General features: G+C 56.7%; 1 protein-coding gene across 1 annotated transcript; it reads left to right on the forward strand.

Annotated features, from left to right (window-relative positions):
• The first annotated feature begins 956 nt into the window (after positions 1–956).
• Positions 957–10,418, forward strand: LOC135404983 (uncharacterized). Its single transcript, XM_064639705.1, has 23 exons — positions 957–1,514; positions 1,756–1,820; positions 1,924–2,610; positions 2,772–3,049; positions 3,186–3,333; positions 3,574–3,761; positions 3,850–3,987; positions 4,261–4,375; positions 4,547–4,684; positions 4,940–5,116; positions 5,263–5,400; positions 5,742–5,890; positions 6,168–6,315; positions 6,536–6,723; positions 6,812–6,949; positions 7,076–7,190; positions 7,362–7,499; positions 7,756–7,932; positions 8,047–8,202; positions 8,360–8,461; positions 8,588–8,690; positions 8,941–8,985; positions 9,297–10,418. Exons 1-23 carry the CDS (start codon positions 1,409–1,411, stop codon positions 9,386–9,388), a joined length of 3,729 nt encoding a protein of 1,242 aa, XP_064495775.1. The 5' UTR covers positions 957–1,408; the 3' UTR covers positions 9,389–10,418.
• Positions 10,419–17,273: the final 6,855 nt, after the last annotated feature.

Here is a 17,273-nt window from a genome sequence, read left to right on the forward strand (position 1 = left end):
ACACACGGGAAAAACAAAACTTTCATTCAGTATGCATTGATGAGGACTTTTGGCAAGCAGACTCATAGAAGCATCTTCAGGCACAGGACTGGATCCTTCAAGGAACATCACTGAACTTGAAAGCACCCACCTGAGTGTCCCTAGGATGAGTGGGAAGGCCTTAGAAAGGCTGGAGCACTCACTCTCTCAACTCCAAATCATCCAATACAGATTTGGCTTTGTATTTTTGAGCCCTTCAAAGCTTTCCTGGCCAGTTAGCTCTCTGCAGCAGAGGAAGGATTAGTGTTTTTGCAATATCCTCCCTTGTTTGGGGTGCTTTTGGAAGACTGAGGGAACTTTTGTTCCTTGAGGGCTTTTATCCCTTACCGGAATTATTCTATTCTTATCCCTTAATAAAAAACCCTTTGCAAACCAAACAATGCCAGGGTTTTTTGCTTCTGTTTAGTTTTTGAAATTGACTCTCAATGGACCATTTGATGAGTTGCTGCTGATTTCAGTGCAGCTGCGACTAAAGGGGTCAGAGCAGCATTCGTGCCCTTGCCCACACATTGTGTCACAGCCCCTGTGTTTAGGATGGCCACCAGCCAAGACTTCTCCCAAGGAGGCCATGCCAGCTTCTGTGGAGGCCCCGTGCCCTTCCCACTGCTGCTGTGTTGGCAGCCGAGAGGGCTCTTTCTGCTGCCACGAGCAGGCACAGGAGGGGAGTGTTTGCTCCTTTTTGGAGCCATTCCTAAAGTTCATGTCCAGCTGTCTCAGATGCTTTAGGGAATGGATTCCTTCCAACCTGGGGCAGGTTGGCCAGGTTGGGGGAGGCCACAGGGCCCGTGTCCGTGTGTCACAGGGCCCTTTGTGACATGGTGGCCGTCGCCAATGGGGTGGGACAGGGCAGGGTGTCCAAGGGCCCTTTGTGACACGTCCTGATATAGGTGTTGGGCGGCAACGTGGCCGCGCCACAGTGCTCGGAGCACGCGTCTGGTCAGGACGGGACTGAGCGGTGCTGTGAGGAGTCTCCTCGCAGCCAACTCATTCGTTGCTGACCCGAAGCGATTCTGAGAGTTCTTTTTCTTGCAAGTTCCCTCGAGGCCATACCACAGGAGTTGGTGACCCGGAGGTTTTTCCGAGGCATCCCCACTCCCTGTGGGAGTGGCCCTCGAGGCCAGGCCACAGGCCTTGGTGACCCGGAGCTTTTCTGGGCATCACCAGTGCTTGTGGAAGGTGCCCTCGAGGCCAGACCACGGGACTTGGTCACCTGCAGTCCCTGTGGAAGGTGCCCTCGAGGTCAGACCACAGGACTTGGTCACCTGCAGTCCCTGTGGAAGGTGCCCTCGAGGCCATTTTGTGACATTTGCCCACCAGGGTTTTTTCTGAAGCGTCTCTCGTGCAAGTTCCCTTGAGACAAGACTGTGGGATGGCAGGGAGACGCTTCAGCCTGTTCAGGCTGCTGAGGAGGAAGAAGAGCAGGAGAGGCCCTGGGGTGGCCCCAGCACAGCAAGCTGAGGAGCCCCTGCAGCAGGGTGAGTGCTGGAGCTGGGCCACAGGGCTGGTGGCTGCAGCCAGCTTGGCCCCTTCCTGTCCCCTCTGGACAGGTCCAGGGAAAAAGGAGGGGGGAAGAGGGGCCCAGGCTGACCCCCCAGCATCCCTGCTCCATCCACTGGGCACTCCAGGGCCGGCCCTGCCTGTGGAGTGCAGGGCTGGGCTGTGTTCCCTGGCCTCTCCTGCAGCCCCTCAGCTCCGCCTGCGCTCCCTCTTTGACAGATCCAGGCCAGGACTGGACAGAGGAGCAGGACCGCCCCCGTGGCCGCTTCCGCAGGGCAGTTCAGGTACCTGCAGCCATCCCCCCCTGCTGTCCCTGCTCCGCCTGGCACTGCTGGTGGAGCGCTCCCTCGGACTTCCCTCTCTTCCCTGCCCTTTCTTCTCCTGCAGAGGTTGCTGAAAATCATGCGCATTCGGCGTAGAACACCCAGAACCACACCACCTGAGCTCGTGTCAGAGCCTGACACCAGGCCAGCTGAGCTCAAGGAGAAGCCTGATGGCAGCACCGCGCCGATTGATCTCACGGCAACCTCTGACACCGCTGTGAGTGAGGACACGGCCAACCCTGACACCGCACTGGCCGACCCCATTGCGAAGGATGACACAGAACCCAGTCATTGCACAGCAAAGCCCAACACCGCTTTGGCTGAAGACACAACCAGCTCTGACACCACAGCAACTGATGTCATGGTCAAGGTTGACATGGCGCCGATGGCCATTGATGGCACATCACCCTCTGACGCGGCACCGATGGACGGCACAGCAAAGCCTGACACCGCTTTGGCTGGTGACACAACCGGCTCCAACACTGACCTCGTGGCACAGGCTGACATCACACCGATGCCGACTGAGGGCAGAGTAAGCTCTGATGAGGCACCGATGGATGATGCAGCAAACCCTGAGACTGCCGTGACCGATGACACAACCAACACTGAAACCACAACAAGTGACCTCATGGCAGAGGGTGACACCACGAGTGAGGGCATCGGAAACGCTGCCACCACGTCAGCTGAGAGTGTGACTGATGCTCCCAGTGTGCACTTTTTGGAGGGGAAAGGTGTCTCCAGTTGGAAGCCAGTAAGCAGCCTGTGGCCAGGGTTTAAGTCCCCCAGGGGTCTCGTGGCCTCTCAAGTTGGGTCTGCTGGCCCCCTAAACCTTTGAGGCCAGCAGAGTGTGGTGGGAAGGGAAGCACCTGCTCCCTCTGGCAGCTCCTCAACTGTCTCCCACTGCCTCTCCAGGTGCCGGCCATCGTTTGGTACATCCACCATGACCTCACCTCCCACGTGTCTCCGCACACTGACATCTGCAGGCTCGCTGAGGCACACCCATGCGATGTGGTGATGACTCTCCTGCGCTGTGCCCCAGAGTGTGACAGGTACAGGGCCCAGCTGCCTTGCTGGCTCAGGGATCACCAACCCTTACAACCCCTCACCCTGCAGAGCCTGTCCCATGTGGTCTGCCAGACAGATGGAGACTTCCAGGAACCTCGGGCCCCTCCATTTCCCAGCCCTGGCCTGTCAGCCCCCAATCCTACTGCCACATGCTCTCCCTGCCCCTCAACGCACCGTGGCTCTGTCACCTGGGCCCCCACAGATGCCCAGGCCACAGTGCTGGGGCTGAGACCCCCCTGACCCAGAGCTCTGGCTCCACAGAGCTGCTGCAATGATGTGGAGCAGCATTGGCTCCTCGGAAACAGCAGTGGAGAAGGTGCTGCCAACACTGCTCCGAGTGATGGAGGACTGGCCAGTGCACGGAATGTCCACCTCGGATGGCGACAACAGAGACGTGTTTGCCCTGGCTGTGAGTTTCTAGAAGTGGCCTTTGCTCCTCCCCATGTCGCCTCTCCAGTGGCTCTCCATCTTCCCCCACCCCTGCATCTCTCTGCCTCAGGCCTTGGGCTGCAAATGTGGCTGAGGGGCAGGTTCAGGGGCACCAGGCCGGCTGCTCCCCCTGCCTCTCCCCGGCCTCTCCCTCCCACACTTGGGCCCTGACACGTGGACCTCTCGCACTGAGCGCTGTCTCTGTGTGCTTTGATTGCAGGCAACCCTGGCACTGTGGCTGATCATCCAGGAGCCCAAGTGCCAGGATGCAGTCATGAATTACATCCCCCGCCTGCTCGTGGCTCTGCTGTTCCAAGTGTCCATGAGCACAGAGCAGGTGCCAGAAGAGGTGAACACCTTCTGGAGGGGATGCCTGGAGCAACACCGCCTCCCCACCCAGCCCAGCAGGTGCTCCTTCCCAGTCCTCTCTCCCTGCCATGCCCTGGGGGCTGGGGCCAGCGCTCCCAGCATGACCTGGCCTTTGCTCTGCACACAGGTTTTTGATAGAGACCATCAAGGCCCTGCTCTGCCACCTGCCATGGGAGGATATTTGGATGGCAAGGAAGCGCAGGCTTGCCTGGGACCCACTCCTAAATTCTGACACCCATCACTATGCAGTGGGTCTGCATGTCAGGTGAGACAATCTTGTCCCTGCTGCTCCCATCATCTCTACCCTGGGCACGGGGCACTCCACACAGCCCCTATGGGTGTAGGGCAGAGGGCCTTGGCCCCAAGGGATGGCTGAGTAGCTTGGAAAAGGCTGCGCGAGGTGAGTGCACAGGAGGAGCCACCTGCCATAGTGCCCACGTCCCATCCTGGGCTGCTGGGAAAAGACCAAGACTCTGTGAGTCACTGCTGGGAGAGCTTTACCCACCCTGCTCAGGGTTCATGCTTTTCCCCCTGACAGGGAGATGCGCCGCCAACTGACCCCCTCCCATTCCCCACTGGCAATCCACCTGCTGGGGCTGCTCAGCTCTGAGGACCCCCGTTGGGAGCTGCCTGCCCTGGAGTTCCTGGTGGAGGTGAGCCTGATAGCGAGCGCTGCCTGGCCCGCCTGCCTCCCCCTCTCTGCCCTCTCACAGCCACAGCTGCCCGGGACGGTGCCTGTGCCCTGTGCTGCTGCCTGGGCCCAGCCCTGGGCAGCTCCGGGCTCCTGCTGCCCGGGTACCCTGTCACTGCTCTCTGCCTTCCAGCTCCTGGACTTTCTGGACGGAAGGAGATGTCACAGCAGTGTTGAGCAGATCCTGTCAAGGCACCTGCAGAGCGAGTGCCCAGAGAGACGTCGCCTGGCTCTCCGAGGCCGCATGGTGCTCTGGATGGATCTGTCAATGGTGAGAAGGGGACACCCGGCTGAAGCCACACGGGCAACCTGGGGCTGGGGAAGGCAGTCCCTTGGGCTTGGCAGGGCTCTGGCAGCTGTGGATGCTCTTCCCAGCTCTCCTGCCTCCCTGTTCTGCTGCCCTGGCCCTGTGGGACAGCTCTTTGGCCTCTGGGCCCCGGAGCAGCAGGGTGGGGTTGCACCGCCAGAGAGCTGTTGGTGGGGCAGCTGTTCAGGGCTTGACAGCACAGCACTGTGTTCCACACAGGCCCAAAGCATCTGCAGCCTGTCTCAACACCTCCTGGAGCTGCTGCCTGATGCAGACGGAGAGCTGGTTGTGATGACCCTCTCTGTGCTTGTGACTGTGCTCCGGGACAAAGACATTCGGGCACTCATCTCCACTGCCCCCAAGCTGGCTGAGGCGCTCCGGCCACTCTTAGACAACGTAAGGCTTTGTGTCCCCAGTCCACAGGCACTGGTTGCTGCCAGGAAACTTTGTGCCCTGTGGATGTTCAGGCTTGTGCCTGTGCCTGGTTGGCCTGGAGCATCCAGTGCTGAGATCTTTTTCTCTTCTTTTGCACCCATGTGCAGCTGTCCTCCTTTCACTTCTTCCAAACGGTGATGGAGGTACTGGTGGAAGGGGGAACACAGCCCTTGGAGATGCAGATGCACCAGAGCCTGGTGCTGTGGTTCTTCCTGCAGTATGATGAGCACCAGTGCGTGGCAGAGGTGAGCACTGTGGGCTCTGGGGTCCCCGTGGCAGGGGTTGAGCTGCCTCCTGCCCTGGGGTTTTGTGGCCTCCAGTCTCGTGGTCGGGAACCAAGACCTGGTCACAGAAATTCAATACAGCTGCCATTCCAGATTTTTATGGAGGGGAAAGGTGTCTGTAAGTAAGCAGCCTGTGGCCAGGGCTCAAGTGCCCCAGGGGTCTCGTGGCCTCTCATGCCAGGTCCGCTGGCCCCTAAGCCTTTGAGGCCACACTGTGTGGTGGGAAGGGAAGCATTTCTTGGTGAAACTGGGCAACCTGCTCCCTCTGGCACCTCTTCAACTGTCCCCCACTGCCTCTCCAGGTGCCGACCATCGTGAGATCCATGCACCAGTGCCTCACCTCCCACATGGCTCCAGGTGTCACGATGCACAAGAACATCTGCAGGCTCGCTGAGGCACACCCACGGGATGTAGTGATGACTCTCCTGCGCTGTGCCCCAGTGTGTGACAGGTACAGGGCCCAGCTGCCTTGCTGGCTCAGAGATCACCAAACCTTACAGCCCATCACCCTCTAGAGCCTGTCCCATGTGGTCTGCCAGACAGATGGAGACTTCCAGGACCATTGGGCCCCTCCATTTCCCAGCCCTGGCCTGTCAGCCCCCGATCCTGCTGCCATGTGCCCTCCCTGCCCCTCAAGGCACCGTGGCTCTGTCACATGGGCCCCCACAGCTGCCCAGGCCACGGTGCTGTAGCTGAGACCCCCCTGACCCAGAGCTCTGGCTCCACAGAGCTGCTGCAATGATGTGGAGCAGCATCGGCTCCTCGGAAACAGCAGTGGAGAAGGTGCTGCCAACACTGCTCCGAGTGATGGAGGACTGGCCAGTGCACGGAATGTCCACCTCGGATGGCGACAACAGAGACGTGTTTGCCCTGGCTGTGAGTTTCTAGAAGTGGCCTCTGCTCCTCCCCATGTCACCTCCCCCACCCCTGCATCTCCCTGCCTCAGGCCTTGGGCTGCAAATCTGGCTGAGGGCAGGTTCAGGAACACCAGGCAGGCTGCTCCCCCTGCCTCTCCCCTGACCTCTCCCTCCCACACTTGAGCCCTGACACATGGACATCTTGCACTGAGCGCTGTCTCTGTGTGCTTTGATTGCAGGCAACCCTGGCACTGTGGCTGATCATCCAGGAGCCCAAGTGCCAGGATGCAGTCATGAATTACATCCCCCGCCTGCTCGTGGCTCTGCTGTTCCAAGTGTCCATGAGCACAGAGCAGGTGCCAGAAGAGGTGAACACCTTCTGGAGGGGATGCCTGGAGCAACACCACCTTCCCACCCAGCCCAACAGGTGCTCCATCCCAGTCCTCTCTCCCTGCCATGCTCTCAGGGCTGGGGCCAGGGCTCCCAGCATGACCTGGCCTTTGCTCTGCACACAGGTTTTTGGTCCAGACCATCAAGGCCCTGCTCTGCCGGCTGCAGTGGGACAATGAGGTGGTGTCAGTGGAGCGCAAGTGTGGCTGGGACACGCTCCTCTGTGCTGACACCCAGCATTATGCAGTGGGGCTGCTGGCCAGGTGAGACACCCTTGTCCCTGCTGCCCCCATCATCTCTGCCCTGGGCACGGGGCACCCCACACAGCCTGCTGGGAGAGCTTTGCCCACCCTTCTCAGGCTCCATGCTTCCTTCTTTCCCCCTGACAGGGAGATGCGCCACGTCTTGCTCCCTTTCTATTCCCCAATGGCAATCCACCTGCTGGGGCTGCTCAGCACTGAGGACCCCCGTTGGGAGCTGCCTGCTCTGGCCTTCCTTGTCGAGGTGAGCCCGATGACCAGCGCTGCCTGGCCCAGCTGCCTCCCCCTCTCTGCCCTCTCACAGCTGCAGCCGCCCGGGACGGTGCCTGCACCCTGTGCTGCTGCCTGGGCCCAGCCCTGGGCAGCTCAGGGCTCCTGCCACCCGGGCACCCCGTCACTGCTCCCTGCCTTCCAGGTCCTGGACTTTCTGGACAGGAGTAAATGTTGTGACAGTGTCCTGCCCATCCTCTCAAGGAACCTGCGGAGCCAGTGCCAAGAGAGGCAGCGCCTGGCACTCAGAGGCCTCCTGGTGCTTGCTGTGGATCCCTCAATGGTGAGAAGGGGACACCCGGCTGAAGCCACACGGGCAGCCTGGGGCTGGGGAGGGGAGACGTTTAGGTTTGGTTGGGCTTCGGGAGCTGTGGCAGCTGCTCCCAGCTCTCCTGCCTCCCTGTTCTGCTGCCCTGGCCCTGTGGGACATGTCTTTGGCCTCTGGGCCCCGCGGCAGCAGCAGTGCGGTTGCACCACCAGAGAGCTGTTGGTGGGGCAGCTGTTCAGGGCTTGACAGCATAGCACTGTGTTCCACACAGGCCCAAAGCATCTGCAGCCTGGCTGAAAGCCTCCTGGAGTTGCTGCCTGATGCAGATGGAGAGCTGGTTGTGATGACCCTCTCTGTGTTTGAGGGTATGCTCCAGGATGAAGACATTCGGGCATTCGTCTCCACTGCCCCCAAGCTGGCTGAGGCACTCCGGCCACTCTTTGACAATGTAAGGCTTTGTGCCCTCCACCTCCAGGCACTTAGTGGATGTTCAGGCCTGTGCCTGTACCTGGTTGGCCTGGAGCATCCAGTGCTGAGGTCTTTTTCTCCTCTTTTATCCCAGGACAACACCCACGTGCAGCTGCTCTCCATTCGCCTCTTCCGAGAGGTGATGGAGCTGCTGGTGGAAGAGGGAACACAGCTCTTGGAGACACAGGTGCACCAGAGCCTGGTCCCACTGTTCATCCATGGGTATGATGAGAACCAGTGCGTGGCAGAGGTGAGCACTCCTGGGCTCTGGTGTCCCTGTGCACAGGGCTGGGCTGTCTCCTGCCTTGGGGCCTCAAGGGCTCCAGCCTCCTGCTGGCCTTTGAGCAGGGACACAGGGGCTGTGCCCTGGGCTGTGGTGCCATGTCCCGCTCTCTGCTGCTCTGCAGGCCTCTCGGGAAGTGCTGCTTTGCGCTGCCAGGTTCCTCAAGAGAAGGGACCTGGAGAAGCTGCTGAGGAAAGAGCAGCACTTCAAGTTCTGTGATTGCCTGGTAAGGATGACCCCGAAGGCCCAGCCTCAGGCTGGACAAGCCCCCAGGCCCCGATGCCAAGTGTGCGGGGCTGGCACTGTGCCCCTGCCACTGCTGCAGCCACAGACACCCCCCTGCTCTCTACAGATGGACAAGGACGTGAGCCGAAGGGCCGAGCACCTGCACCAGGCCCTGCCCTACCTCCAGAGCCCACAGCAGCCCCTGCGAGAGGCGGCCGTCAGGTTCATGGGTGAGCCCCAAGCCCGCGGTCCCTCCCTCCCCACTGCAGCTCAACCCCAGCCCCGGCTGCTCCAGCGGCAGCAGGATGGGCCCAGGGATGTGCTGGGGAGCCCCGAGTGCCCTGGCGGCTGCTACTGCCCTCTGCCAGCCGCACCCTTGGGTGTCCTGATGCGGGAAGGCCCTGGGATCAGCCCTGCCAGGCCAGGAGGCCGTGGGGGGGAGCTGTGCTGCTGGGGCCCTGACACGCTCTCTGTTCCCAGGGATTGCTGCCTGGCACATGCAAGACCTGCAGCTCCTCATGAGGGGTGAGTGAGGACAGTGGGCTCTCACTGGGGGCTGGCAGGGGGGAACACAGACCCTGGACAGGGAGCTGCAATCCCTGTCCTACCTGCGCAGGGCTCTGCTCCCTGCACGGACAAGGGGCGCTGTGGGCAGAGCAGGGACACATTTCAGGGGCAGGGAGAGGACTGGGGGCCAGCACCTTCCCGCTCATCCTGTTGACCCCTGCTCCCTGCTGGCCATGGCAAGAGCTGGCTGGGATGGCTCTGGCAGGAAGGGCTCCTCAGGTTCCCACACATCCAGGCTCTGACCGTGGCTCCGTTCCTCTCTCTTCCAGCCTTTGAAGCCATGAGCCAGGACGACTGCCCGTCCTACTGCACCATGCGGACTGAATTCTTGTCCGCTTTTAGACGGGCAGTAACAAAGTAATCTCCAGCCAGACAACCTGCGTCCCTCCAACAGCACTGGAAGACCAAGGGACGAGACCACTTCTCATCGGAGCTGGAGATTCAGCTGATGCTGGGCCCAACTGAGCCAGCCAGCAAGGCCAGGCAGCTCCTGGCCTGCCCACCTCTATGAACAGCCCCTTCCCTTCCCAAACCTTCCCTTCCCAAACCTTCCCAAACCTTCCCAAACCTTCTCCTGCCCACACTTAATCCTCCCTTTCCCCTTAGCTTAAGGTTCATCCCTTCCCTTCCCCTTAGATTAATAAACATCAGCTCCCCTCCTCTCCCCTCCCCTTCCCAAACCTTCCCCTTCCTCCCCAAGCCTTCCCTTCCCAAACCTTCTCTCCCCTCCCCTTCCCTTCTCCTGCCCACACTTCATCCCTCCCTTTCCCCTTAACTTAAGAAACTTCATCCCTCCCCTTCCCCTTAGAGTAATAAACACAAGCTCCCCTCCCTCCCAAACCTTCCCTTCCCTCCCCTCCCCTCCCCTTCCCTCCCCAAACCTTCCCAAACCTTCCCTTCCCAAACCTTCCCTTCCCTTCCCTTTCCCAAACCTTTCCAAACCTTCCCAAACCTTCTCCTGCCCACACTTAATCCTCCCTTTCCCCTTAGCTTAAGAAGGTTCATCCCTTCCCTTCCCCTTAGATTAATAAACATCAGCTCCCCTCCTCTCCCCTCCCCTCCCCTTCCCAAACCTTCCCTTTCCTCCCCAAACCTTCCCCTGTCCACACTTCATCCCTCCCTTTCCCCTTAGCTTAAGAAGATTCATCCCTCCCATTCCCCTTAGATTAATATCAGCTCCCCTCCCCTCCCTTCCCCTCCATCCCCTTTCCTTCCCTCCCCAAACCTTCCCAAACCTTCCCTCCTCTCCCCTTCCCTTCCCAAACCTTCTCTTCCCTCCCCTCCCCTTCCCTTCTCCTGCCCACACCTCATCCCTCCCTTTCCCATTACCTTAAGAAGCTTCATCCCTCCCCTTCACCTTACATTAATAAACATTCACTTTCTCCCCCTGACCTGCATCTTTGTGGAACTCAATCGCCACAAACCTCAGCCCTGCAGCTCACGGGCCCGCTCCTGCCTTGCTTTTGCCCCTTGTGCTGTGGGCACACACACACAGGGACAAGGGTACTTCAGGCTGCCCTTGTCCCTAGGGCTCTGGGACACATTTAAAACTGCTTTAGCACAGGTCCCACCAGCAGCTGCTCTCCAGTGCCACAGGGAGCCTGGCAAGCTGGGCACGCACCCACTCAGCAAACCCCCGGCAACTCTGCTCTGCCTCAGGCAACACCTCAGCTTAGCCATTGCAGCTGGGCTGGGGCCCTTCTGTCCCACACTCACTCGCAGCACTGACTGTCTCAGAGACAACACCTTCAGGACATCAACCTCAGGCCTACCCACAGGGTACCTGAGTACTCCCAAACAACAACAAAAATACCACCAATCTGCTCTACACCTATTCATCAACCCCTGGAAGCACCCCAAAGCACAAGCATCACACCTCAGCCACAGACCCTGGCTGACAGCAGAAAGCACCAGCCATCTCCTTGCCATAGGATCAAGATGTTGATCTGTTCTCTACACACTCAGCTCTCCTTCCTCCCCACCTGATTTTATTGTGCTCATTACCTGACTACACACGCTGAGCTTCTTGGCCTCCAAATGTTTATAACTATCTTGGTCTCGAAAATTCTCGTCTCCTCTGCACCTTCTCTACTCAGAAGAAATGTAGGGTTTTTTTGGTTCCTTTTTTTTTCCCCCTAACTCTTACAAGCAAACTGCTGTTTGGATCAATGGAATCATTTGCTCCTCCTTTACTGTCTTGGAAACAAAGGCACAACTTTAGAGCCTCTACTCTTTCTCTCCCTTACCATCAGGATTAAGGCATAAAGGAGCTTCTCTGGGCTGCATGCAGGTGACATTGTCTTGGCAATAACCCAGAACTAGCTCGGAGTGAAACTGTGTTCACCCAGCACAAGAGTGTACGGAACAGACCCAAGACTAGTGCTGCCATTCTGTTCAGAAGGCAGAGAAATTCACATGCAAACATCAAACTCTTCTTGTGCAAGCATGTGGAGAGCTGAGCAGAAACACAACCCCAGCTATCCCAGTCTCCACGTACCTCTCTGTGTGCTAAGCAAGAGGAGGAATGGACACCTTCGTCTGAGTTTGTAGGTGTACTTTACAAGTTAACTCTTCCAAGTCTTCTGGTAGTCTCCAAAGCAGAGAGACTTCACAGCCCCTGCTCCAGCGCCTGCACCCTCCAGCTTTGGCACCTGAGACCTTTTGCTCTTCGGCTCCCCAAACACATCAGCTGCAACAGCAGCCTAAGGCAACCTAAAGCAGAGGGGCACAAAGAGCTGCGGGAAGGAACAGCCCTGTGTCCATGCAGACACACACAGCACGCAGCTGCAACACAGGCATGCGAGGAAAAGCCCCAGCCCTACCAGTCCTCTTCGGGAGCCTTCATTCATTGCAAGAGGAGCCCGGCTCAGCTTCTCCTCCAGAACAAGCGGCTTCGAAGCTGTCGCGGGGGCCGGCGGAGCACAGGAGGTGCTGCAAGGGCAAGGTGCAGTTGGCCACCAAGTCATCGTAGCTGACGGGGGTGTCGTGGAAGACGGAGAGCTGGATTGCCTGGGCTGGGCTGGGCTGGGCTCGGATGGGCTGGGCCGGGCTGGGCTCGGATGGGCTGGGCTGGGCTGGGCTCGGGCACACCTGGGCGTGGGGCGGTGCCGGGCGGGGAGGAGCCGCGGGGGCAGGCCAGGGCTGGGGATGGGCGGGCGCCCGTCTCAGTTCGCTCCCGTCCCGCCCCGCTTTAGCCCAGGCCCGGCCGGCAGGAGCCGGGAGCTGCCGCCGGGAGGAGCCGCTGCCCAGCCCCGAGAAGCGCGGTGGGGACACACAGCCGCTGACAAGGCCGGGACAAACCTCTGCCCCGCCCGGCGGGCTCCAAACCCGCCGCTCCGCATCTCCCGGCGAGGGCTGAGCCTGCCCCTGCTCCGACCTGCGGCATCTCGGCGCCTGCACGGCCAGAGCAGTGACCCAGGGCAGCGCTGCCCCAGCCGCCCGCAGGGAGGAGCGCATCGGGATGGGCTGGCTCGGCCTCTGAAAACTTCCTTGGAACAGCTCTGCCGGTTGGGCATTAATCGCAGCTGATTAAGGTTTTTGGCACTCGGCGTGCAGGCTTTGTTTTGGGGCGCGTTTCTTTGGGGCTCTGATGGCACCTAATAAAGTTGAAATGAAAAGAGTTGGAATTGCTTTGCGAAGTTCACAGCAAGATGGGCTGAACTGGGTAGGGAACAAGGAAGTCCTGCTTTCCCTGTGGCACTGTTTAGCTGACATCGTCCCAGTGAGGTTTCAATGCCTGAGATGTGGTCTTCTGAATGTCCACTGCAGCTGGATGGTGCTGAGGCTGGATGAGAGCTTGCAGCCTTTTCTGGGCATTTGTTTCTTTCCTTTTTTCTTTTCTTGTCCTTTTCCAGACCACTCTTCTCACCTCAACCCTTCATCTTTCCTATTCTGCCCAGACCGGAGCGGAGTGCCCCTGGTTTGCCACCCCCTTTCCTCCTTGCCCCCTTGCCCATGCTCTTTTCTTCTTTGAGAGCTCCAAGTTTTGCAGGAGCACCAAGCCAAGGCTCCTTCCAGCCTCAGACAGAGCAGGGGGCTTCCCATTGCCTCCTTTGGAGAGAGCAGGTGGAACAGCTTCAGCAATGTTATTGTTCCTCACAGGGAAGCAACCCTTCTGCCAGAAAAACTTGGAGAGTCTTTTAGCAGACTTCTGACAGGCCTCCTTCCAAGGCTTTTAAGTTCTTTGATCTGTCCCTATTAGCTGGAGAAAAGAAGTGTGGGAGATTTTTTGGAGCTCAGATGGGACAGGTGTCATGGTTTGAGATTTTCCCAAATCCTAATTCCCTAGTCCTAGCCCCCTTCCCCATCTCAACCTAATGTGGGATGGGTTTTTCCAGACAAAACACACCAGACTCAAAGTGGGGAAAAGGGAATATATTACAATGACTGTACAAATAAATATTATAATACATTATACACATGATCACAACTATCTCTACCATGACATAAGTATTTACAATGGATCAGATCTCCTCTCCCCTCCAAATAAAAGTCCAGGAGGGAAAGAAGGACAGATCCCTTTCCAGTCTCTGAACAGCAGTATCTTCTAAGGCAGCAGGTTCTCCTCATCCGTCTTCCATGCAGAGTTGCAACTGGATTGTTGTAGCTGGATCCCTTTTCAATACACACAATGGGGTCTCCAAGCCCCTCGGCTCTCCTTCGGTCCAAGCGAAGGCCTCACCTGTGGACTGCCAGCAGGGACCAGACTCGCGTCACCACAGGCATATCACGAAATGCAGGGGCATCTTCGTGAAAGTCCCTTCCTCAGGGGTTCACCCCTGAGTCAGAACATCTTGGGCAGCATTCAGTTGCAAGCCTTTGCCTCAAGAGTTCTACCAGAGCTCCTGTGCTCCGTCTCAGGCTGCCAGGCTTGTCAGCAGCAGCGGGGGGGCCAAGGTCAACTCCCCCTGCATTCCTTCTCCGTCCCGGTCAAGCTTCAGGACGCTTTTGAGCTTCTTAGCTCCTCTCTGCAAGTGCTGTAGCACTCCAAGGCTCTTTCAAGTAAGAGTCTATCATCTTCCTCCTTTCTCGGAGGTCTCAAAGGAGTTTCGGAGGGTCTGGGTCAGTTCTTACCCCCAAAACTCTGTAACTCTGCTGCTGACTCTCTTTTCCTCGGCTCTCCTTCCAGGAGTCCTTTCTCTGGTGCTGCATGTCTTTGTTGCTTCTTCGGTTCAGTTCTTATCTGTCCTGGCTCTCTGCCACCGTTTCTCTGGTCAGTGTTGGCTGCTGCTTCGCCGGTCGCTGCCCACGATGCAGAAACATCTCCCGGCATAACTACAGACACTTAGCCCAGTCTAAGACTGTTCCAAGTCTCTGCAGTCCCCCCAACCGGGGGCTGGGGGGGCCAGAGCCCTCCAAGGGGCTCCGAGCCCCTTCCTCGTGGCTCTACAACATGGCCACCTCTCCTGCAAACAACTAAACTACAACCCTTCTTCTTCCAGTCAGCTTGTGGTGTGTTTACATTTTTCAGGAGCGCAGATTGGACAAATCTCAAGTGTTACCACCCCTGGGGGTTACCACTTCTCAGCCTCTGAGGGAAAACCTAGTTCAAACCATTACAACATGCACACATGTATTTCAGTGTGAAGCTGTGCAAGAGCCTCCCTGGGCACTGCCCTGTACCTTTGTACGTGTGTACACCTGTGCCTGTGCTTGTTTCCTGTGTGTAGAAGCTCATTCCATAAGCGGTTGCACACAATGTCATGTAAGGCAGGGCTCTGCTGACATCCTCCTGGGTAGTTTCAGTGTTGCCTTCTGAGGACTTCCCTTCTCTGATTTCACCAGCTAACTCCTGCTGTGCCAAGCTGTGGCAAGGCAGGGGCAGGAGCAAGAAAACCAGTCTCTGTGTCCAATACAGAAGGTGGGAGGGTGGGAGGCAATTCCATCTTGGGATGGATTCTGCTGATGAAGAGTGTTCTGTCTCTTTTGGGCTGTAGGGTTGCTGTAGGGTTGCTGCCAAAGGTGTGTGCAGACGGACAGATAAACAAGGTCAAGATGACCAAGTAAGAAATGATGAGGGAACACACGGCAGAACACTTTACAACTGTTGTAATCTTGGCCTGCCTGAAAAGAAGATGAAGAAAAAGTTTTAAGATTTGTCTTGTAATTCCGTAGTCTTTCTTTGACTTTAAAGTTTTTGAAGAAAACTGTAGGATGTTTTTGCAGCTCCTTCTGTTGTAAACTAATTTTAAACGGTGAAAAACGAACACAGAGGTCTTGAGTATTTGTCTCAGTAGTTAACAAAGTCCAGCGAAAGGTCAATAATGGTTGGGATATAAATGGATGTTAATTAGGCATTGTCACTGGAACACGACAACAAAAATTTCTGTGGAAAATCACAGAATTTTCCTCCCAGAAGATTTATTTTGCTACCCAGTGAAGAGACTCTCTAAGTAAAATACCTAATTAATATTTGTCAGTGCAACCTACACAAGCCTACACATGGGTCTCTTGTGTTTGCCACTGGGTGGTGTGGGGAGAGAAGTGGTCACAGTGTTTTTCCCAGTCCCTTATTTTACTGGCAGAGAATCTGTATGGCTTTTTAGCACTATTAAACCCAAATATAACTCCAAGTATGTTTGGTTAGAACAATGAATAAACTCTCTGATTGAAAATCAGGATTAGTGTTCCCTTTGTTGCCAGTAAACACTTTGATGGGTGGCTTGAGCTCCAAAATACATCTGAGATACTGTTGTTGATACTTAAATTTGTCATTTTGGCAATATCAGCTGAAGACCAGGACACTTTGTTCTCCTCACAACAACCAACTCCCATATTAGTCTATTAGATTTTTCATGCTGATTTTGCCAGTTCCAAGTAAATGTCTGTTTTGTAATGTTGCAGCAAATCCAAAGACAATTTAGATATGCCAGCAGGTTGTCTTCTACCAAGAGCTTGTTCAATCCCATTGGATTTTTGGGATTCATAAAAGTGTAATTTAAACAGCTGTTTTGATTGGCAACACCAGGAAATTTTAGGATTTTTTTTCCAAAACACACCTGCTGAATGCAGTTTTGATCCTCTTCTAGTAGTTTGTAATTGCATTGCCTGATAATTTGACTGCAAGCCAGCAGGTTAACTGAAAAGCAGAGTTTCAGGTTTATTTTAGGTATGTGATGACTTTGGCAACCAGTGATGAGTTGTGCCAACATGGTCCCAGCTGCCCTCAGAATGCTCCCGGTCACCCCCAGTATGACACAGCCACCTTCACTGTGAGCCCAGTTGCTCCCAGTATGATCCCAGTTGTCCCTAGCAGGGTCTCAGTAGCTCCCAGTTCCTCCCAGTGTGATCCCAGTTGCTCCTAGTTGCCCCTAGCACAGACCCAGTTGCTCCCATTATGATCCTGGTCTGATCCCATTATGATCCCAGTACGATTGCAGTTGCCCCCTGCATGATCCCAGTTTCTCCCAGTTGCCTCCAGCATAGATCCAGTCAATCCAAGTATGATCCCAGTCTTCCCCCAGCATGGTCCCAGTCAATCCCAGTTGTCCCACTGTAGATCCATTCACTCCCAGTTCCTCCCAGTTGCCCCCAGCATGGTCCAAGTCACTCCCCATGTGGTCCCAGTCACCCCCAGTATGGTTGCAGACACTCCCAGTATATCCCAGTTGCCCTCAGCATGCTCGTAGTCATACCCAGTTACTTCCACTTGCCCCAGGATGGTTCCAGTTTCCATCAGGATGATCCCAGTCACTCCCAGTTTATGCCAGTTGCCTCCAGCATGCACCCTGTCACTCCCAGTTACTCCCACTTGCTTCCAACATGATCCCAGTTGCTCCAAGGATGTTCCCAGTTGGCTTCCAGCATGGCCCCACTGGCTTCCAGTTCCCCCCTGTGTAGTTCCAGTCACTCCCAGTTTGATCCTGGTCCCTTACAGTCACTCCCACTGTGATTCCAGTATGGTGGTGGTCACTCCCACTATGATCCCAGTCACTGCCAGTCACTCCCAATAGGATCCCAGTTGCCCCCAAGGTGGTCCCAGTTGCTCCCAGTCACCCCCAGGATGGTTCCTTTCACTCTCAGGGACTCCCACTCTGAGTCCAGTATGGCCCCAGTCACTCCCAGTCACTCCCTGGAGGATGCCATTTGCCCCCTGCATGGTCCCAATTGCTCCCAGTATGAGTCCAGTCACTCCCAGTATGATCCCAGTAACTTCCAGACACTTCCAGTACAAAGCCAGTTTGATCCCACTCATCCCCAGTATGGCTGCAGTCCCTCTCACACACTCTCAGTAGTATTGTAGTCAC

This window comes from Pseudopipra pipra, chromosome W (assembly GCF_036250125.1).
Source record: "Pseudopipra pipra isolate bDixPip1 chromosome W, bDixPip1.hap1, whole genome shotgun sequence".
NCBI lineage: Eukaryota > Metazoa > Chordata > Aves > Passeriformes > Pipridae > Pseudopipra > Pseudopipra pipra.

Bases quoted from the DNA above. Each gene is read 5' to 3' on its own strand.
- LOC135404983 (XM_064639705.1), top strand. From the start codon at position 1,409: ATGGCAGGGAGACGCTTCAGCCTGTTCAGGCTGCTGAGGAGGAAGAAG. The intron at 3,762-3,849 runs GTGCTCCTTCCC...CTCTGCACACAG, and splicing joins CTCCCCACCCAGCCCAGCAG to GTTTTTGATAGAGACCATCA. The intron at 7,500-7,755 runs GTGAGAAGGGGA...TGTTCCACACAG, and splicing joins TTGCTGTGGATCCCTCAATG to GCCCAAAGCATCTGCAGCCT.